This window comes from Octopus sinensis, linkage group LG14 (genome assembly GCF_006345805.1).
Source record: "Octopus sinensis linkage group LG14, ASM634580v1, whole genome shotgun sequence".
NCBI classification, from domain to species: Eukaryota; Metazoa; Mollusca; class Cephalopoda; order Octopoda; family Octopodidae; genus Octopus; species Octopus sinensis.
In genome coordinates, this window is record NC_043010.1 from 55,815,183 (window position 1) to 55,834,253 (window position 19,071).

Below are 19,071 nucleotides of genomic sequence, written 5' to 3' on the forward strand. Positions count from 1 at the left end.
TTATTTGATATCGTGTGAGTATTTCGAATTAGAGCAAAGGAGAGATAATGAATTTGGATAGGTTGACAAAAAAGGAAATGGTGGATTGCAGCCAAAGCAAATGTTATGAGACTATATGCACCCCAGGACATAGGAAAACATGAAGACTTCTAAGAGTGAATGTTTGTGTACCTAGTGAATATAAATCTTTAGATTTGTATTTGGGTAGTTGTAGAGAAGAACTTGTCAGGTAGATTACCAAAAGCAGAGGCTTATGCTTTGAAACTACAGAAAATTACAAAACATCAAAATAGCATTCCCTATTTATTCTCTCAACTGGCACCTAGATGAGAGAGAGTCAATAGGCATTATATGCTATTTGTGTGAAAAACCTCAAATGGTAAATTTTACTCTTAATCCACCTGAAGAAAATGGATTTTTTTACATGACGTAAATGATTTGTTCATCAATAAAAAACATGTCTAAGGTGGTGAGCAGGCAGGAACATTAGCACGCTTCATGAAATGCTTTGTGGTATTTCGTCTGTCTTTACGTTCTGTGTTCAAATTCCACAGAGTTTGACTTTGCCTTTCATCCTTTTGGGGTTGATAAATTAAGTATCAGTTGCATACTGGAGTCGATCTAATCGACTGGCCCTTCCCCAAAATTTTCGGGCATTGTGTCCTGAGTAGAAACGAAGGAAAAGCATGTCTGAAACAGCTGTAGCGAACCTCAATCCATCTGTGTTATTAACCACATTTAGAACATTCCCTGCTTTAGATCTTGAGCCTAGAGTGGACTTTGTACTGCTTGCCAGAAAATACTCCTGTATGACTTTACGTATATATGTTGTGGAATTGATCTATAGCCATAAATGCATACATAACTGGAAGGACAAATCTATATCTGCTTCAGTAAGCATGTGAGTGTCTGTACACACTATTAGTACATTGGTGTGCTGTCCTCAGCTGTACCGTAGTGCTTTTGTTATTAAAATACCTTGGTTCTATTCGATCCTGCAAATCTTATACACACACAGACACACACACACACCATTTTAAAAATAAATACCTCTTTAGATAATGTGCATCATAGATGTATTTAAAAAAACAAACAAACAAAGGTAATCAAAGTTGGATTGGCTTTGATCCTTGGTCTTTTCAGTCATGGCATAGCCTCGAGATAACAACAACAATAATAAACTTATTTTGTCTTTTGTAGGACATTATTAAATGTCTGGAGAAAGATTTCCCGCAAGGCAGTGAACTGTCAGTGCTAGAACAAAGATGGCAAGCTCACCAGGCATTTGCAGATGTCAGACGACGTGTCTATGTTGGAGGGGAAACATATTTCAAACAGATTGATGATTTTATGGAATCTTCACAAAACCCTATCGTCATTCTTGGGGAGTCTGGTAAGAAGGAGGAAAACTTTTTACTACTTCTACATATACTTGACATTATTTCTTATTTTGCAAATATTTAAATACAAATAGAGATGGTTTTCTATGATTCATGCATGTTGATATCTATTTAGCCGTCATCACAAACTTAATCCAAGGGACCAAACATGACAGAATGTGAAGAAATAAGCAATGCAGAAAGTGAACATACAAACATGAAATAAATTTGATCCAAAATGAGACGATTCGTGGAAGGACAAGGACGAAAAGAAACAAGATGAAATGTGGACATAGAAACCAACTGAAATAAAGAAACAGAATATGACTTTTAGGCCAGCTAGCAGACAAAAATATGGTTAACACCAGGAGAAATATCCTAAAGGATTACAAAAACGAAGGACAAAAGAGAGACAGCAAAATGTACTGAAATTGGGAGAGAAAATATGACCAGTCGCTTCGGTGGTCAGCATGTAAAGAAAAAGAGAATGACCACAGGTCATGTGTCAGTAGTAGGAGGGAGAAAAGTGGTAGAGGGTAGAGAAAGACATGGAGAGCAGAGAGGGGAGGGGAGAGAGAATGCAACTATATATCTGTACACATCTCCCATTTAAAGGCTATCGAAAATCATTTTGTGTTAAGTAATATAAACTTACTCAATAAAATTATATACAAGGTGTGGCTGTGTGGTAAGTAGCTTGCTTACCAACAATATGGTTCCGGGTTCAGTCTCACTGCGTGGCACCTTGGGCAAGTGTTTTCTGCTATAGCCTTGGGCCGACCATAGCCTTGTGAGTGGATTTGGTAGACAGAAACTGAAAGAAGCCCGCCATATATATATATATATATCATCATCATCATCATCATCATTTAACGTCCGTTCTCCATGCTAGCATGGGTTGGACGGTTCGACCGGGGATCTGGGAAGCCAGAAGGCTGCACCAGGCTCCAGTCTAATCTGGCAATGTTTCTACAGCTGGATGCCCTTCCTAACGCCAACCACTCCGTGAGTGTAGTGGGTGCTTTTTACGTGCCACCTGCACAGGTGCCAGGTGAGGCTGGCAACGGCCACGGTCGGATTGGTGTATTTTATGTGCTACCGGCACGGAAGCCAGTCGAGGCGGTGCTGGCATCGGCCACGAGTCGGATAGTGCTTTTTACGTACCACCAGACCAGGGATCCTGGCTGGTTCAATTCGATTTCGATTTCGCTTGCCCCAACATGTCTTCACAAGCAAAGGGGGTTGGCATGGGTGCCTGTCGTACGGTCGGATTGGAGTATTTTACGTGCCACCGGCACGGAAGCCAGTCGAAGCGGTGCTGGCATCGGCCACGAGTCGGATAGTGCTTTTTACGTACCACCAGACCAGGGATCCTGGCTGGTTCAATTCGGTTTCGATTTCGATTTCGATATATATATGAATATGTTTGTGTGTCTGTGTTTGTCCCCCCCCCCAACATTGCTTGACAACTGATGGTGGTATGTTTACATCCCCATCCCTTAGCGGTTCAGCAATAGGGACCGATAGAATAAGTGCTGGGGACAATTAGCTCAACTAAAGGTGGTAAAAGTAAAAGTATACATTCACTGCCCACACGCACACATACATATATATACCAGCTAGTGACTTGTTCCCGACACACACCTGTTGCACATTCTGTGTATTTGTGACCTTTCAGGCCACTAATGCTGGGGATGGATTCATTCCTTTATGTACTGGTCACTATCTGGTTCAATGTTTCTATTGACCAGTTTGTTTTAATAAAGTGATTGTGTCTCACTGAGTGGTTATTTGGTGTCCACTACTCTCTTGCACCATCATATAATCCCAGCTGTACACGCTGGTGAAGGCTAACAGATTAAACTTTGAAGTCACTGTAAAAGTATAATAAAGAAGTACTCTACAAAAAGTGGTGACTAATTATTCAGTTTAACATTGTTTTCATTATAATTTGACATAAAAACAATTATTCAGCAAGTTTGGGCCTGGAAGTGCCCTGGATTTTCTAGAGACAGTTTAAATCAGAGGTTGGGGAACTTTTTTAGCCAATTACCCCAAAATATGCTGATGTTCTCCTCTTGATTTGAAAGGAAGAAAATCATAGATTCATTGAATTTGAAAGGTTTATTGAATCTACTTATACGGAGAATACCATTATAAATATAAAATGCATAAAACAAATGCAATAAAACAAATTAATATTCTCATTATGAAACAAAAAGTTTTTTCTTGAAGTCTTTTCACTTCAGGTTTTGAAGAAATGATGCTGTTACATCAAAATTGAGGTATTTTGATGCCAGAGCAATTTGGACAGAGTCTTTGGGTTCAATAATTTACTTTGCTTTGTTTCTATGTTCATTGGAGTGGAAGATCCTTGTTCACAAAAGGAAGCAACTTTTTGACTACCTCCTTAAGCCACAAGAAAAATTTTTTGTTGTAACAAGGAACATGTTTTTTATATAATTTTGCTTACATTCAATGAGTCCTCATTAACCCCTAAGAATTTCATTTTTACCTGACTTGGGGTAATTTACCCCTGATCTAAATATATACTTAGAGTATAAAATAAAGTGTGAGAAGAAAAAAGCCAAGTTGTTTTTAAATTAATACATTTTTAAAGCAGGGTCTATTTGATATTTATTAATCTTCTTAAAATTCTTAAACTATATTATACTCTACTATGTATGGAGTATAATGTTTATAGGATGAAAATTAAATAAAGTAAAGTAAAGAACTGGTTATATTTAACAGGTACAAATACAAATTAGAACAATTTGAAACAAAGTACGCTTGATCTTTATCATTGCACAAAAAAAAGTAAAGAACAAAACTAGTTTTAACCCATCATCTGCAAATCAACCAACTTCAAAAATAAAGTCTGTTTACTCAATACAAGATACAGTATATTGCACAGTGTTCCTGGATTTCTGGAAGCCAGATAAAGGGTCCAATATGGTATATGTGGGCATTCATGTGTGTGTGGGGAGGGGGAAAGAGAAATATAGAGTGTGTGTGTGTGTACTGAGCCTATCATAGTTAATAACATACATAATGGTAACAGCAAATAATTCTTCTATTTCATTTTCATTTCACTTTTCAACAAAATCAGTTAACTTTAATATATGCTGGGTGAGGTAACTGCATCAATGAGAGTCACTGACTCACAACCTGTGTATGCTAGTACACTGTTACAAGCCATTGTTCAGCTGCGGCTGTGATCAAAGACACTTGCCCAGGGTGCTACACTTTAGGACTGAATTTAAAACCAAACTTCCCAACGATGTAGCCATGCCTCCTATCAGATGTAAATGGTTATTTCTATTCCCTACTTCAGTTTTACAAAAATCTCTTAAGATATTTTCCTAAAACATCCTTAACACTAATCAAGGAACAATTAATAAATTTCATTTTTCTTTTTGTTGTTGCAAATGAGATTTTATATGATTGTTCAGTTTGTTATACGAATCCATACTTTATGTGCTTCTTTGTTATATTTCTTTTAATTTGTAGGTTGTGGTAAATCCTCTCTGCTAGCAAACTGGTGCTTCAGGCTCGAACAGAAGGAACCTGATACATTCTTCTTTTTACATTTCATTGGAAGTTCACCTGAAAGTTGTTCAAGCCTGAAAATGTTTCACAGGTAAATCTGATAATTTCCTGCTTTGAAAAGTCAAAACATCTGAAATGTGATATTTCTAATTAGTTCATAATTACTGGAACTAATTAACTTCATCATTAGCTATAAAACATTTTATACTTGTATTAACTTTCAACAAGTTTCTGTGCCCTATCCCCATTGTGTCATCTGAATGTAGAAGTACCAATCCTCCTCCCCCTCTCCCTCAACATTATCAGTGTGGTATCTCTTCCCTTACACACACCTGTTGACTCACTGGAAATATGTTTTTTTTTTATATAGCTATGTAAATCTCTTCCTTTTCACTATCTTCACCAAAACCCTCTTCTTTTTATCTGCTTTTTTACTTGTATCAAACAAAATCATTTCTAATTTTAGATTATATGAAGAGTTGAAAGCTTCTTTTGGACTAGAAGTTGAGATTCCATTTTCTGATGCAACAATTCTTCAAAATTTAACGAAATGGTTGAAACTAGTTGGAACGAGAAGAAAATGTGTGTTGGTCTTTGATGCTTTGAATCACCTTGATAGTGCTTTGGGACGTGGAAACACAGGTGAGAAATCAATTTTACATTATTTATTGATAACTAAATGGAGTATAACCAAATTCTGGAAAATTTTCATCAGAAATAGTTCAAAATTCTTCATTCCATGATCTGTTGATAATATAGACTACAGAAGTGAAAAGAGGCACCTATAGTGTCATTAGATTTAATTTTTGTAAACAGTAGCACACAACTATCCATACTGATAGGAAAGACTATTGAACAAAACCTCAGTCCAGATGTAATTTGGTTTATTTTACACTAGATACACACACTCACATACACATGTATGTGTGTGTGTGTGTGTGTGTGTGTGCACATGCATGCAAGTAGTGCTACCAGTAACAGCTATAACCTGTCACATGGTTGGGCTGCCAGTGACTAAACTGGTAACTCTACAAAGCCTGCTTAGTAAGGAGGAGACACTCCATAAGATGTACCCAGTGTAAGCTATGGACGCATAAGAAGTGCAGCAACATCAAAGAAGATTAATCGGGAAGATAGCTTTCGTGTGCAGCAGATGCACAGGGGCATTAAACACCACAGATGCTCAGAAGACAGATTCCATCACACTCCAAGGGGAGAAACTAGAAGTAGTTGATCTCTTCCTCTACCTAGGTGACCAAGTCTGTAGTGGGGGTAGATGTTTAGAGAGTGTTACCACTAGAATAAGAATAGCCTGGGCAAAATTTAGAAAGCTTCTACCCCTACTGGTGACAAAGGGTCTCTCGCTCAGAGTGAAAGGCAGATTGTACAATGCTTGTGTGCAAACTACCATGCTTCACAGCAATGAAACATGGGCCATGACTGCTGAAGAGATATGTAGGCTTGAAAGAAATGAAACTAGCATGATCAGCTGGATGTGTAATGTCAGTGTGCACACATGACAGAGTGTAAGCACCCTGAGAGAAATATTGGACATAAGCATCATCGGATGTGGCATGTGCTGGTACGGTCATGTACTATGGGTGGATGTGGAGAGCTGTATGAAGAAGTGCTACTCCCAATCAGTTGAAGGAACCTGTGGTAGAGAGAGACTGAGGACATGGGATGAGGTGGTGAAGCATAAACTTTGAACGTTGGACCTCACAGAGGCAATGACAAAAAACCAAGACCACTGGAGATATGCTGTGACTGAGAAGACCCAGCAAATAAAGTGAGATTACAGCCATTGCCTGTGTCACATAACCAGCCCACTCAAAAAGTACATTTGGATCGTAGGGCGACATGCTGTGCTTGAGAAGACCTATTGAGTCGAGAACATCAACATCAAACACAATCAAATGGAAATTGTAGTTGTGGCTGATGCCAGCCCCACCTGTCTGGCTCCCCGTGCTGGTAACACATAAAAAGCACCATCCAAATGTGGCTAATGCCAGCGTTGCCTTGACTGGCTCCCATGCTGTTGGCACATAAAAGCACCATCCAAACGTGGTCAATGCCAGCCCATTCTGGCCCCTGTGCTGGTGGAATGTAAAAACACCCACTACACTCTTGGAGTGGTTGGCATCCAGCTGTAGAAACACTGCCAGATCAGATTGGAGCTTGGTGCAGCTTCCTGGCTTCCCAGACCCAAACCATGCCAGCATGGAAAACGGATGTTAAACGATGATGATGATGATCCTGCTAAAGAACAAACAAAATCTTCCAAAACGTAGACAAACTCAATCAACAGGCATCAAACAGCTGAGAGTGAGAGACCCCCCACCCCTAGTCTCTGTTAAAACTTTCTAAGAGAAGGAAAACTCTGATGTAACACCTACAACTTCATTTGTAGCCTATAAAGTTGACTGGTTCTTCTTATTGGACAAAGATAGATTGTTTAGAGTGGGGTTGACCCTGTGCAAGGCGTTTCCTCACTTTAAAAAGTTTCAGGCACTGACATATCTTGATTGTTAATATCTCTGTTATGTGAGACGACATGCCATGACTGGCTGCAGATGGAAAAAGCAAAACCCTCAATGAAAAATTCCATGATGGAATGAAGGTTTGCATCAGGATGGATGATGAGTTCCCTAAACATGGATTGCAAGAGGCACCCATCTGTGCAAAAGAGTGTAGATCCTTATGTCCATGTTGCCTTAAAACAAAAACCTAATGATGGCATTGCTTGCAAATGAGTTGCAGCTATCATGTTTGCAGGTGTGTGTAGAGATGCATGTACATAACTGTTGGAAATGAAGTCAAATAAATTTTAAAATTTACTTCGAAAACTTGAATTGACTTCTTTATAAACATGCAACAATTTCCCAACAGTAGTCATAGGACTTTGACCGCTACATCATCAGTATTAAAGATTCTCAACCATCGCTGGTGCCTCCAAGTGGTCATTTTACATACTAGAAATAGCAGCAGATTCACATCATATTATATTTTTGTTACGAAAGCTGGACACATTACATCATTTAGTCACTGATAGTAACTATTACACTGTACATTGGGTAATGTAGTTCTAGATAGATTTATCTAAATAAAAGGATGGGACAGTCATTGCAGGAACATTTTTGATCACAAATCTTGTAGATCAGGTTTGAACTGGGGCTAAACAACATGTATAGCTTCTTTTAGTAAAAACTACATTATAAAAAGAACCTGCACCCAGTCACTTGATGTGCTACAAATAATGACCAAATTACTCAAAGCCAAACCCTATAGTTTTAGAAAGGAAAAGAAGACATAAGACACTCTAGTTGAAGATACACAAATAGACTGGATGGTCACGAATAGAATACATTTAATTAGAGCTCTGTCTGAACTGGGGTGATCTGAAGCTAAACAACAACAGCACGAATAATGACAACTGCATGAATGATCATTTTCTCTCCTTCCAGGTGCACAAGTTGATCTTTCGTGGATACCTCTGTTAAATTCATCTAAGAATGTAAATATCTTGTTGTCAACTCTTCCAGGAAAAGTAAATATAATATTTTATTACTTTCATAACCGATTTCAAATTTAAAATATATTCCCTGTATGGAGGCAAACATGGCTGTGGGGTTAAGCTATTTACTTCTCAACCACGAGATTCTGGCTATGAGACTTCTGCATGACACCATGAATAATTGCTTACAACTTTATTGTATCAACCAATGCTATGTGGTGTTAATGCAGAATGAATACAATGTGATGTGAGCTGACCAATAGAGACCTAACAGGTAGAAGCTGTCCTGAATTTGTCTCAAAATCTGTTACTCATTTCTAGGTACTTGATGACATGGCTTCATCTTACAAATACGTGAAACTTATGGAGCTGCGTTAAACTGTTATCATGCATGCATGCATGCATACATACATACGTATGTACGTATCATCAGTGAATCATATATCCCAAAAGAAGCACACTCTAAAAGTTATGGCAGAAATGTATTTACATGTATTTTGCGAGTATTATCACCTTAAACCCTTATTATTTTCTTCTTACTGTCGATGTCTTTTCGTCTCAAACCCTAGCTCATGCATTTCCTCACAACATATTCCTTCACTCATGAAAACTTATCACACGATCACACAGCCCTTCGTCTCTAATCTTGTCTTTCTCCCTCATCTATCGGTCATCACTCTGTCTATTTAATTCCTACACTATTTTCCTATCTATCGGTCTTTTCTGTCGCTTAAATTCCTACCCCATCATTCCCAGTTCGCGGTGGTGCACCTGCCCTCCCGCCCCCTCCACCTGTACCTGAAGTCCTTATCTCGTCTTCCTTTGCTTGTCTCCCATGAACACCTAAAAGCCTTACGCCAACCCCACCCCTACTATATAAGGTAGTGACCATACAGTGCAAAACATGATAGTGTAGTGTAAGCAGGTTGAACTTCAGATCATTACTTTGCTTATGAATTCTGCCAAATATGAGCTCTCTTTTCAGGTAATTGACGCCACCGTTCCCCGTCCCAGGGTCTCTAGGACCCATACCTCCCACACCCTCAGGGTTGGCACTCTCAACATTGGCACACTGAAAGGTAGGTCTGGTGAGATTGTTGAGATGCTTGAACGGAGACGTGTTGATATATATTGCATCCAAGAAGTAAGGTGGAGAGGAGGTTCTACTAGGTTCCTCACAGGCAAAGAACACAGGTACAAGATTTTCTGGGCAGGGAACACTGACGGGGTTTGGGGCGTGGGTATACTTCTCGCTGGAAAATGGGTAGATAAGGTAATTGAGGTAATCAGAGTATGTGACAGAATGCTTAAGATTAGATTAGTGCTTCATCATGGATTAGCAACCATTATCTCAGCCTATGCCCCTCAGCCAGGGCTACCCGATGGACAGAAAGACCAATTCTATGACACCCTACTGCAGACTACCTCGTTGGCGAACGACAGAGACCTTCTCTTTGTGGCTGGTGATTTCAATGGGCATGTTGGAAAACATGCTGGGGGCTTCCATGGTGTACATGGAGGCTATGGCTATGGCTCCCGCAACGAGGAGGGAACCAGGCTGCTGGAGTTCTGTGATGCAAATGATCTTATGGTTTGCAATACTAACTTCAGGAAACCTACCAACCACCTAGTCACCTACCAATCGGGCTGACATACAAGCCAAATTCACTACATCCTTGCCAGGAAAAGGGAAAGATGGCTGCTTATAAATGCCAAAAACTTCCCAGGTGAAGAATGTACCCCACAACATAGACTGGTGGTTAGTGACTTTAGAATCAGGACTAAGAGGATGACCAGAAGACGACCAACATGGAGAAGAAGGATCTGGAAGCTTAAAGATCCTGTGAATGGACAGAGATTTAGGGACATATTACTTGAAGCCTTTGACGAAATAGAAGGGGATATAGCTTCACATGGGGTAGAAGACAACTGGAGGATTCTAAGGGACAACCTGCTGAGAGTCACTGACCAGATCTGTGGATGGTGTAAAGTCCCCTCAAGACCCAAAATAACATGGTGGTGGAACAATATTGTTGACAGGGGTATTAGACAAAAGAAACAGGCTTGGAAGGACTGGAAGAATGGGAGTAGCAGGGAATTGTATCAGACTGCCAGAAGGGAAGCTAGGGACAGGTTTATTTAGCCAGAGGGGAAGCAGATAATAAAAAATTTGCCAATGTTCTGCACTGTGAGGATGAAAGACTTGAGGTATTTTGTGTTGCCATAAAGTGTGTGAGAGAGAATCGTGATGTGGTAGGAGAGAAATGTTTTTGCATGGATGATGGTTCACTTGCGCTAAATGAGGATGCAAAGAGAGAGGTTTGGAGATGCCACTATGAAAGGTTGCTGAATAAAGAAAATGAATGGGATAAAGAGAGTCTGCCGAATGTCGACCCAACAGAGGGACCAGCTATGCGAGTTGACAGTTCCTTGGTAGTTAAGGCAATTAGAAGCATGAAGACAGGGAAAGCCCCAGGCCCATCAGGAATCACTGCAGAGATGCTCAAAATATCTGGTAGTGTCGGCTATAGCCTAGTCACCCATATAGTTAACCAGGTGATACATGAAGGAGTCATTCCCAATGACTGGTGTAGCAGCATAATAGTCAACTGCTACAAAGGTAAAGGTGACACCCTAGATACAAATAATTACAGAGGTATCAAGCTGTTGGATCAGGTAATGAAGGTTACAGAGAGGGTCATAGCCCAACTAATTAGAGAGAGAGTTAGTTTAGATGAGATGCAGTTTGGGTTCGTGCCAGGGAAAAGCACCACTGATGCCATATTCCTGGTAAGACAGCTACAGGAGAAATACCTAGCCAAAGATAAGCCCCTGTACCTGGCTTTCGTTGACATGGAGAAAGCCTTCGACAGGGTCCCCCGATCACTTATCTGGTGGTCAATGAGGAAACTAGGGATAGATGAATGGTTAGTGAGAGCTGTGCAAGCCATGTACAGGGATGCTGCTAGTAAGGTGAGGGTTGGCAACGAGTAGAGTGAAGAATTCCGGGTAGAGGTAGGGGTCTACCAAGGTTCAGTCCTCAGCCTCCTCCTATTTATCATAGGCAATTATGGAGGAATTCAAGACAGGATGCCCCTGGGAGCTCCTCTACACTAATGACCTTGCTCTAATTGCTGAGTCACTATCAGAACTGGAGGAGAAGTTTCAGGTGTGGAAGCAAGCATTAGAATCGAAGGGCCTTAGAGTCAACCTAGCTAAAACCAAAGTCCTAATAAGTAGGAAGGTAGACAAGTCACAAACGCTGACAGGTAGATGGCCCTGCTCGATCTGTAGAAAAGGTGTAGGTAGAAACTCTATAAGATGCACCAAGTGTAAGCTATGGACACATAAGAGGTGCAGCAACGTCAAGGGAAGGCTAACTAGGAAGATAGTTTTTGTACGTGGCAGTTGCTCAGGAGCAATAAACACTGAACATGCACAGAGACCAACTTCCGCCACATTCCAGGGAGAAAAACTAGAAATAGTTGATAGCTTCCGTTACCTAGGTGATCAAGTCAGTAGTAGGGGCGGGTGTGTTGAAAGTGTAACTGCTAGAGTAAGTATAGCCTGGGCAAAGTTCAGAGAGCTCTAACCTCTTCTAGGGACAAAAGACCTCTCGCTCAGAGTAAAAGGCAGACTGTATGACGCATGTGTACGAACAGCCATGCTACATGGCAGTGAAAGATGGGCCATGACTGCTGAGGATATGCATAAGCTCACAAGAAATGAAGCCACTATGTTCCGATGGATGTATAATGTCAGTGTTCATACTCGACAGAGTGTAACTACCTAAAGAGAAAAGTGGGACCTAAGAAGCATCAGTTGTGGTGTGCAAGAGAGACGTTTGTGCTGGTATGGTCATGTGGCAAGAATGGATGAAGATAGTTGTGTGAAAAAGTGCCACACCCTAGCGGTTGAGGGAACCTGTGGAAGAGGTAGACCCAGGAAAACCTGGGACGAGGTGGTGAAGAACGACCTTCGAACTTTAGGTCTCACCGAGGAAATGACTAGAGATGGAGACCTTTGGAAGTATGCTGTGTGTGAGAAGACCCGGCAGGACAAGTGAGACCATAACCCATGGCCTCAGTTCACGTATGCATACCTTTCCTTCTTGGGACACAAAACTCTACTTGTGAAGACCCATTGAGGCAAGTGAAAATCAAAATCAAAATCAAAATCGATCAACATCAATGGAAATTGTAGCTGTGATACCAGTGCCGGTGGCACATAAGAGAACCATCCGAACGTGGCCATTGCCAGCGCTGCTCCGACTGGCCTCCGTGCCAGTGGCACTTAAAAAGCACCATCCGATCGTGGCCGTTTGCCAGCCTCGTCTGGCAAGTAAAAAGCACCCACTACACTCATGGAGTGGTTGGCGTTAGGAAGGGCATCCAGCTGTAGAAACATTGCCAGATCTGACTGGCCTGGTGCAGCCTTCTGGCTTCCCAGACCCCAGTTGAACCGTCCAACCCATGCCAGCATGGAAAGTGGACGCTAAACGATGATGATGATGATGATAAATATATGTCCAGTCATAGAGTGACCAATGGTTTCAAATCTATAAAGTGCTCAACTTTATGGCTGACTTGTCAGACTCCAATTGTCACATGCATATAACCTCTCTTCAACCTGGAGGCAGGAAACCATTATGGTTAGTTAATTTGCAAACAAAAGAATAGTAAACACTGTCTGAGCCTTAAACAGGATGGGTTATCGCCCTTAGCCCAGCCCAATCAGCAAATCTTACGGGCCTAAAGGGCAAACAGGGAATCTGCCCTTATGTTGATTCCAGTCCACAAATACTTTTACAGCCATAATCAGTGAACAAGAAATCTCATGCCTGTAGCAGGCAGTGTTTGAAATGGGGGCAAGGGCTATAAATTTTCTGTCTTGAATTTAAGAGAGACTCCAGATCCAGCAAGTCTTTTAATGATCCTGTCCCATTCTGCAATGGAAAACTTGCATCGTCTGTGGACATTTATATAGGACCCAGGCTGCTCTGTGATCCTCCATCTAATTTTATATGGAGTTCCTTCCTCCTAAAGACACTACATATGGCTGGCCATATATGGTGACAAAACATCTTTCTGGAACCCTAAAAGAGGACCTGTGGTTGAACAGGCTTGAGTGCCTGTTATGTTCTCCCCTCCGCTGCATCTTCCATTATTGTTGTTGTCACTGCTGTTGTTGGTGCTGCTAGTGCAGAGTGTGGGTCCAGCAATAATGCTGTTGTTGTTGCCATTGCAGCAGTCATCCTCGGCTGTAGTGTTGGTGTTGTTGCTGCTGTTGCCAATAGTGTTGTGGTTGCTGTTGTTGTTAATTGTGAGCATGAGACTGGTAGCTGCACTGGTGCTGGTGTGGTTATCATCTCTGGCTAGAGTGCTCCTGTTGGTGCTGTGGTTGTAGTTGTTGATGCTGCTGTATCTGCCACTAGATGTGTTCCTGCCATGGCCATCCCCGTTGTTGCCATGAATGTTGCCGGATGAACCACTGCTGCCATTACTCTGCTTGTTAGGGCTGCACACGACCACGACCACCACCACCACCACCACCACCGCAACCTCATACACAATCCCTCAGCCTTGCATGTGCCCCACCACCATCACCACCACCACACACATACTGGGCAACATTATACTCCCTACATGAGCAACTGGCCCCTGCTCACATTTTATGGATGTTTTCTAATATTCAATTCATGTGCACAATGAAAGGAGACCCTTGGGCTGTGCCTATTCAACAAACATCTGCACTTGTGTGCCTGGATGCAGTTCTTGTCTAGCAATCAGAGTATTCGCTGCAGCAGCTCATCCAATGGCAACAATGGCGACAGTAGAAGTGGCTGTGACAGCGACACATTAACTAGCAGAAAGAGCAGCACTGACAAGTACAACCACAGCACCAACACCAGCACCAGTAGAGCTACCAGCCTCACGGCCAGAATTAACAGTGATGGCAACCACAACACTAACACCAACACTATGGCTGGGGATTACTACTGCAACAGAAACAACAACAGCAGTATCTCAAGACCCATGATCTGTAATAACAGCACGAAGGACAGCAGCAACAGCAACAACTTCAGGCCTGGAACCAACAGAAGATACACCAGAAGTGAGAGCACAACCAGTACTCAAGTCCAGAGATATGTCAGGTGGGCCCGAACTGCCTTTAAGCGGTGCTTGTTGAACCACAGGTCCTAAATTTAAGGTTCTGGAAAAACATTATGTCATATCGGTGGCCAGCTACGTGTGGCATACTAAAAAAAAAAGTACAGTCTGGATTCTATTTAAATAGGAGCAAACAATATAAGCTTTGCATAACAAGGATCTTTAAAGACTCATTGGACTGAGCTCTCCCTTAAACACAGGACATATGATCTCTAGCCCCTTTCCCCATTTCAAATGCTCCCTGCTGCAGGCCTGGAATTCTCTGTTCATTGACTAGGGTTCTAAAAAGTATTTGCAGACTGGAACCAACCTAAGGGTAAGGATTCCTCTTTTGCCCTTTGGGTTCATAAAACTTGCTGACAGGACAGGGCTAAAGGTGATAACCTATACCATTCGAGGCTCAGACATATTATTCTTTTGTTTGCGAATTAACTGACTGTAACTGTTTCCTACCTGTAGGTTGAAGAAAGGTTATATGCCTGTAACCATTGGGGTCTGATAAGTCGTTTATAAAGATAAGCACTTCATGGATGCAAGACCATTGGTCACTCTATGACAGGACATATATTTAACTTCGTGTATGTGTGTATATATATATATATATATATATATATATTATATATATATATATATATATATATTATATATATATATATCTTAGAGATTGATAATATACATATCAGAGTAAGAACTATATTCAACAAAAGCAATGGCCAACCATGCTCCAGCTTGGCTACAGTCCAAACATTAAAGCTAGTAAAAACATAAAAGAATATAAATATACATTCTTTTACAATTTTTCTGGTTTCAGTCTTTTGATATAACATTATGGAAGTGCTACTCATCCATTTTTTTTATTTATATATTGTCTCTTTTGTTTTTCTAAGACTTAATACCCACCCACAAACATTCAATGTCACTTCGCCTTTTTAATATATTTACACTCATAAACATACCAAAAGGATTTATTTCTGGGTACTAGTTTGATGTTTCTGACTACTCACTACAGAACCATCTGGCTATAAGTGAATATTTGGTGCAGCATTGCTTAACCTTAACTACTGTCTCAACTATTGGTATGTGCCTTCTACCAAAACACATATATGCTTTGCATTTCATATAGACCCTTGCAGCAACCAGTTCAAATTGAGCTTAATATTCAGATTTATATTTGTGCTTTTTGTATTGTCACAGTGTCCCTGCCCATATATGAGTTTGTACATTTCTGTTTATACATGTTGATAGATTATAAGATTAACATGGCATACAAATCTAGAATTGATAATATTAAAGCACATACATAAACAAGTCAGGACATCACCTAATGTTACATATGTAGTGGCTGTCTTTATGTATGTATTGAAAAACTCATATAGCTATTAGATTACTCATACAGATTATTTTTAGTTGTGAAGTTTTGCATAGGAGTAGCCACACACTTTGGAAATGCTGATAGCTGATAGTATAAACGATTACCAAAAACTCAACAAACAAAATAACTCAGGCTTTTCTATTAGAGTTCTCCATCTTCTGGGTAAGTTGCCATCTCACCTACCCAAGTAGGCAAAGAGCTCACCTGGGTACCAAGCCAGAAATATCTAAATCCTCATGCATATATATCCTGTAGTTGGATGGCTGTTGACTCTTCTGAATTCATCCACTCTTTGATGGGTCTTGTTTTTCATCCCATAGGGTGTCCAAAGACAACCATGCTTACCAAGCAGGCTCAGTGCCGTTGCCAGTTTAGTCACCAACAACCTGACCATGCAACAGATTGTACTGGGTTACATATTACTAGTAACACTCAAGGGTGACCCCACACACACATATACATACACACTTACATACACACACACACACACATATATATAAATATATTGGGTAATCCCATAAATAATGTGCTTTTTTTAATACTTTCTTTATTTTTCAAAATTAAGATAAAGTTCTTTTTTAATCTAAAATATACTCTCCTGCATTTTCTACAACACTCTTCCATATATCTGGTAGACTTGCAAGGCTTCTCTTCCATAATTCACTTGTCTGTGACAAAAAATACTCCTCCAGTACTGGTCTGACCTTGTTTACAGAATTCATATTTTTTCTGTCTAAATGATTTTGAAGACTGTGGAATAAATGATAATCAGATGGGGCAATGTCCAGTGAATATGGTGGGTGGGGCATCATTTCCTATTCAAACTGCTCCAGACTTTGGAATGTCATCCTAGCTGTATGTGGGCCGAGTATTATCCTGATGGAAGAACACCTTTCGTCTTCAAACCAAAGATGGTCGTTTTTCTTCTAGTTCTGACTTAAGCCACTCAAGTTGCTCACAGCAGATCTCCTTTATTATCGTGTGGTTTGGGTTTAAAAGTTCAAAGTGGACTAAACTTTTCATATCTCACCAAACAGATAACAACACCTTACGTGGATGAAGACCTTCATTAGCCTGGGGTGCCAGTGTTTCTCCTTTCCCTGCCCACTGTCTTCGGCACTTGACATTTTTATAGAGAACCCATTTCTCGTCACCAGTCACTATTCAGCCCAGAAAAAGGTTCATTCATGAGACGTGACAGCAAAGAAGGGCACACATTCACTCTCTGCGGGTGATTAGACTCAGAAGTTTGTGAGGAACCCATTGACCCAATTTGCTGACTTTTCTGATGGCATGCAGGTGTCGATGAATGGTTAAATTACTAGATCCAAGCTTCTCTGCCTTGTTCCTCAACAGTTATGATGGGATTTTGTTCCACCGGAGTTTGCAGGATGTCCTCATCAAGCTCTACAGATCTTCCAGGACGAGGCTCGTCTTCTAGGCTGTAGTTTCTGGCTCAGAATTTCTGGAACCACTGCTGATAATAGCTTACACATATTGTCTAATCCCCAAATCCTGCATTAATATTCCTTGCACTTTCCGTTGCATTGTTGCTTTTATTGAACTCCTAAAGCAAAATATGCCGAATGTGCTCCTTTGTCACTTCCATTATAGCTTTGAAAAAAATAACTGTTAAAATCGAACTGCACTCTTCAAAACTTGCAATAATAATAAGCACAAGGTAAAATTACTATATGCTTTTATAGAAAGTTGATGCAAGTAGTTTATCCCGTCCCCCTGGGACTTTTAGTTCATGCAATTATAAAGACCACATTATTTATGGGATGACCCAATATATATGAACTCACAACCACACATTTTCAGCTTACTTAGTTCCACTGAGAAGGCAGTGGTCAGCATCAGCCCAACGTTACTGAGGAATATAGAAGACATCTGCCCGAAGTTACTGTGCAGCACACAAAACTCAGAACCACAGATTCACAGCTGAGGTAGAATGGTTTGTCTCATCTGGTGTTTAAAACAGTGACTGAGTATATCAAGTAAAGCTGTGAATCGTGACTAATGGTGAGAAGTAGAGTTGTTTGTTTTGCACTTGTTGCTGACTGTTAACCCTCATCAATGATTCAGTTAATTTAAAGAATGAGTGGTGTGTCTTGTTTAAGATTTTCACTGCTATAAGCTCTACAATTTGTAGTCTTCCTCTTTATCTCACACTTATCAGAAACCCGTGACCCTTAATCCTGGTTCACTAATTGTTGCACTGTAACAGTTTGAGCAAAAATGCATGGCCTATAAATAAGTCATAGACAAAAATCACCCATTCCTACTAAGGAGACAGTTTTTACCCATCATTGCAACTTTTGAAAATGAAGGATGTTTCTGTACTTGGCATATTTTATCTTTAAAACTGTTCTCAATCCCATTGGTTCCTTGACAAAAAGATCCCTATCACACCTTTGGTATTCCTTTCCCCACAACATATCATTTATAATGACTGTAGATAACACTCTCACAAAGGAAACTCTTTCTGTCTGGATAAATCTCTAAAGCTATCCATCTCCATCTTACCAGACTCATCACAATACACACATATATCACATGCAGAAACACCTTCATATCAACTGAGCCACTGGCCATGGCATTCATTACTCTACTATCCTCAAATGATGCACCTCAGAACTAGCACACTATCTACAACAAAGCTAAGAGCTAAAGCTTTCCCTCCTAATGACTACCACTACAGATTCATAAAGTTACATCTACTGAAGGCCCACACTGTTGTATCTCTCATCATGTCCTTGAAAAATTTACTCAAAACAGAACTGTTGCACTTGATACCATCTGGTATGTAAATCTTCTAGGTATTGGGATTCCATCATCATTTGGCTCAGAGCTTTCCTGTAAGACACTACTTAGATACTATAGCATAGCCCAAGGTTCGATTTTGCCTCGCACTCTTTCTTTACCGTCACTTCCAATACTCTGCGCACTTCTGTGCAGATTACATCACTCTTCGTTCCTCCTTAACCTTCCATTCCAAGCATCATCCACTTGCAGTAACTTCTGACTCGCTTGTTTCTTCTCATCACTTCTAGTCTATCCACATCTCTATGCCATGTCATAAGC

General features: G+C 40.5%; 1 protein-coding gene across 1 annotated transcript in view; it reads left to right on the plus strand.

The window, feature by feature from the left end:
* LOC115219357 (TPR repeat-containing protein DDB_G0287407-like) overlaps nt 1-19,071 on the plus strand; it is a 93,999-nt gene that overhangs the window by 53,954 nt on the left and 20,974 nt on the right. Inside the window, exons 18-21 of the mRNA XM_036509050.1 lie at nt 1,201-1,393; nt 4,890-5,019; nt 5,395-5,570; nt 8,393-8,475. Of these exons, the coding sequence (XP_036364943.1) occupies nt 1,201-1,393; nt 4,890-5,019; nt 5,395-5,570; nt 8,393-8,475 (582 nt within the window). The remainder of the gene's footprint in view (nt 1-1,200; nt 1,394-4,889; nt 5,020-5,394; nt 5,571-8,392; nt 8,476-19,071) is intronic.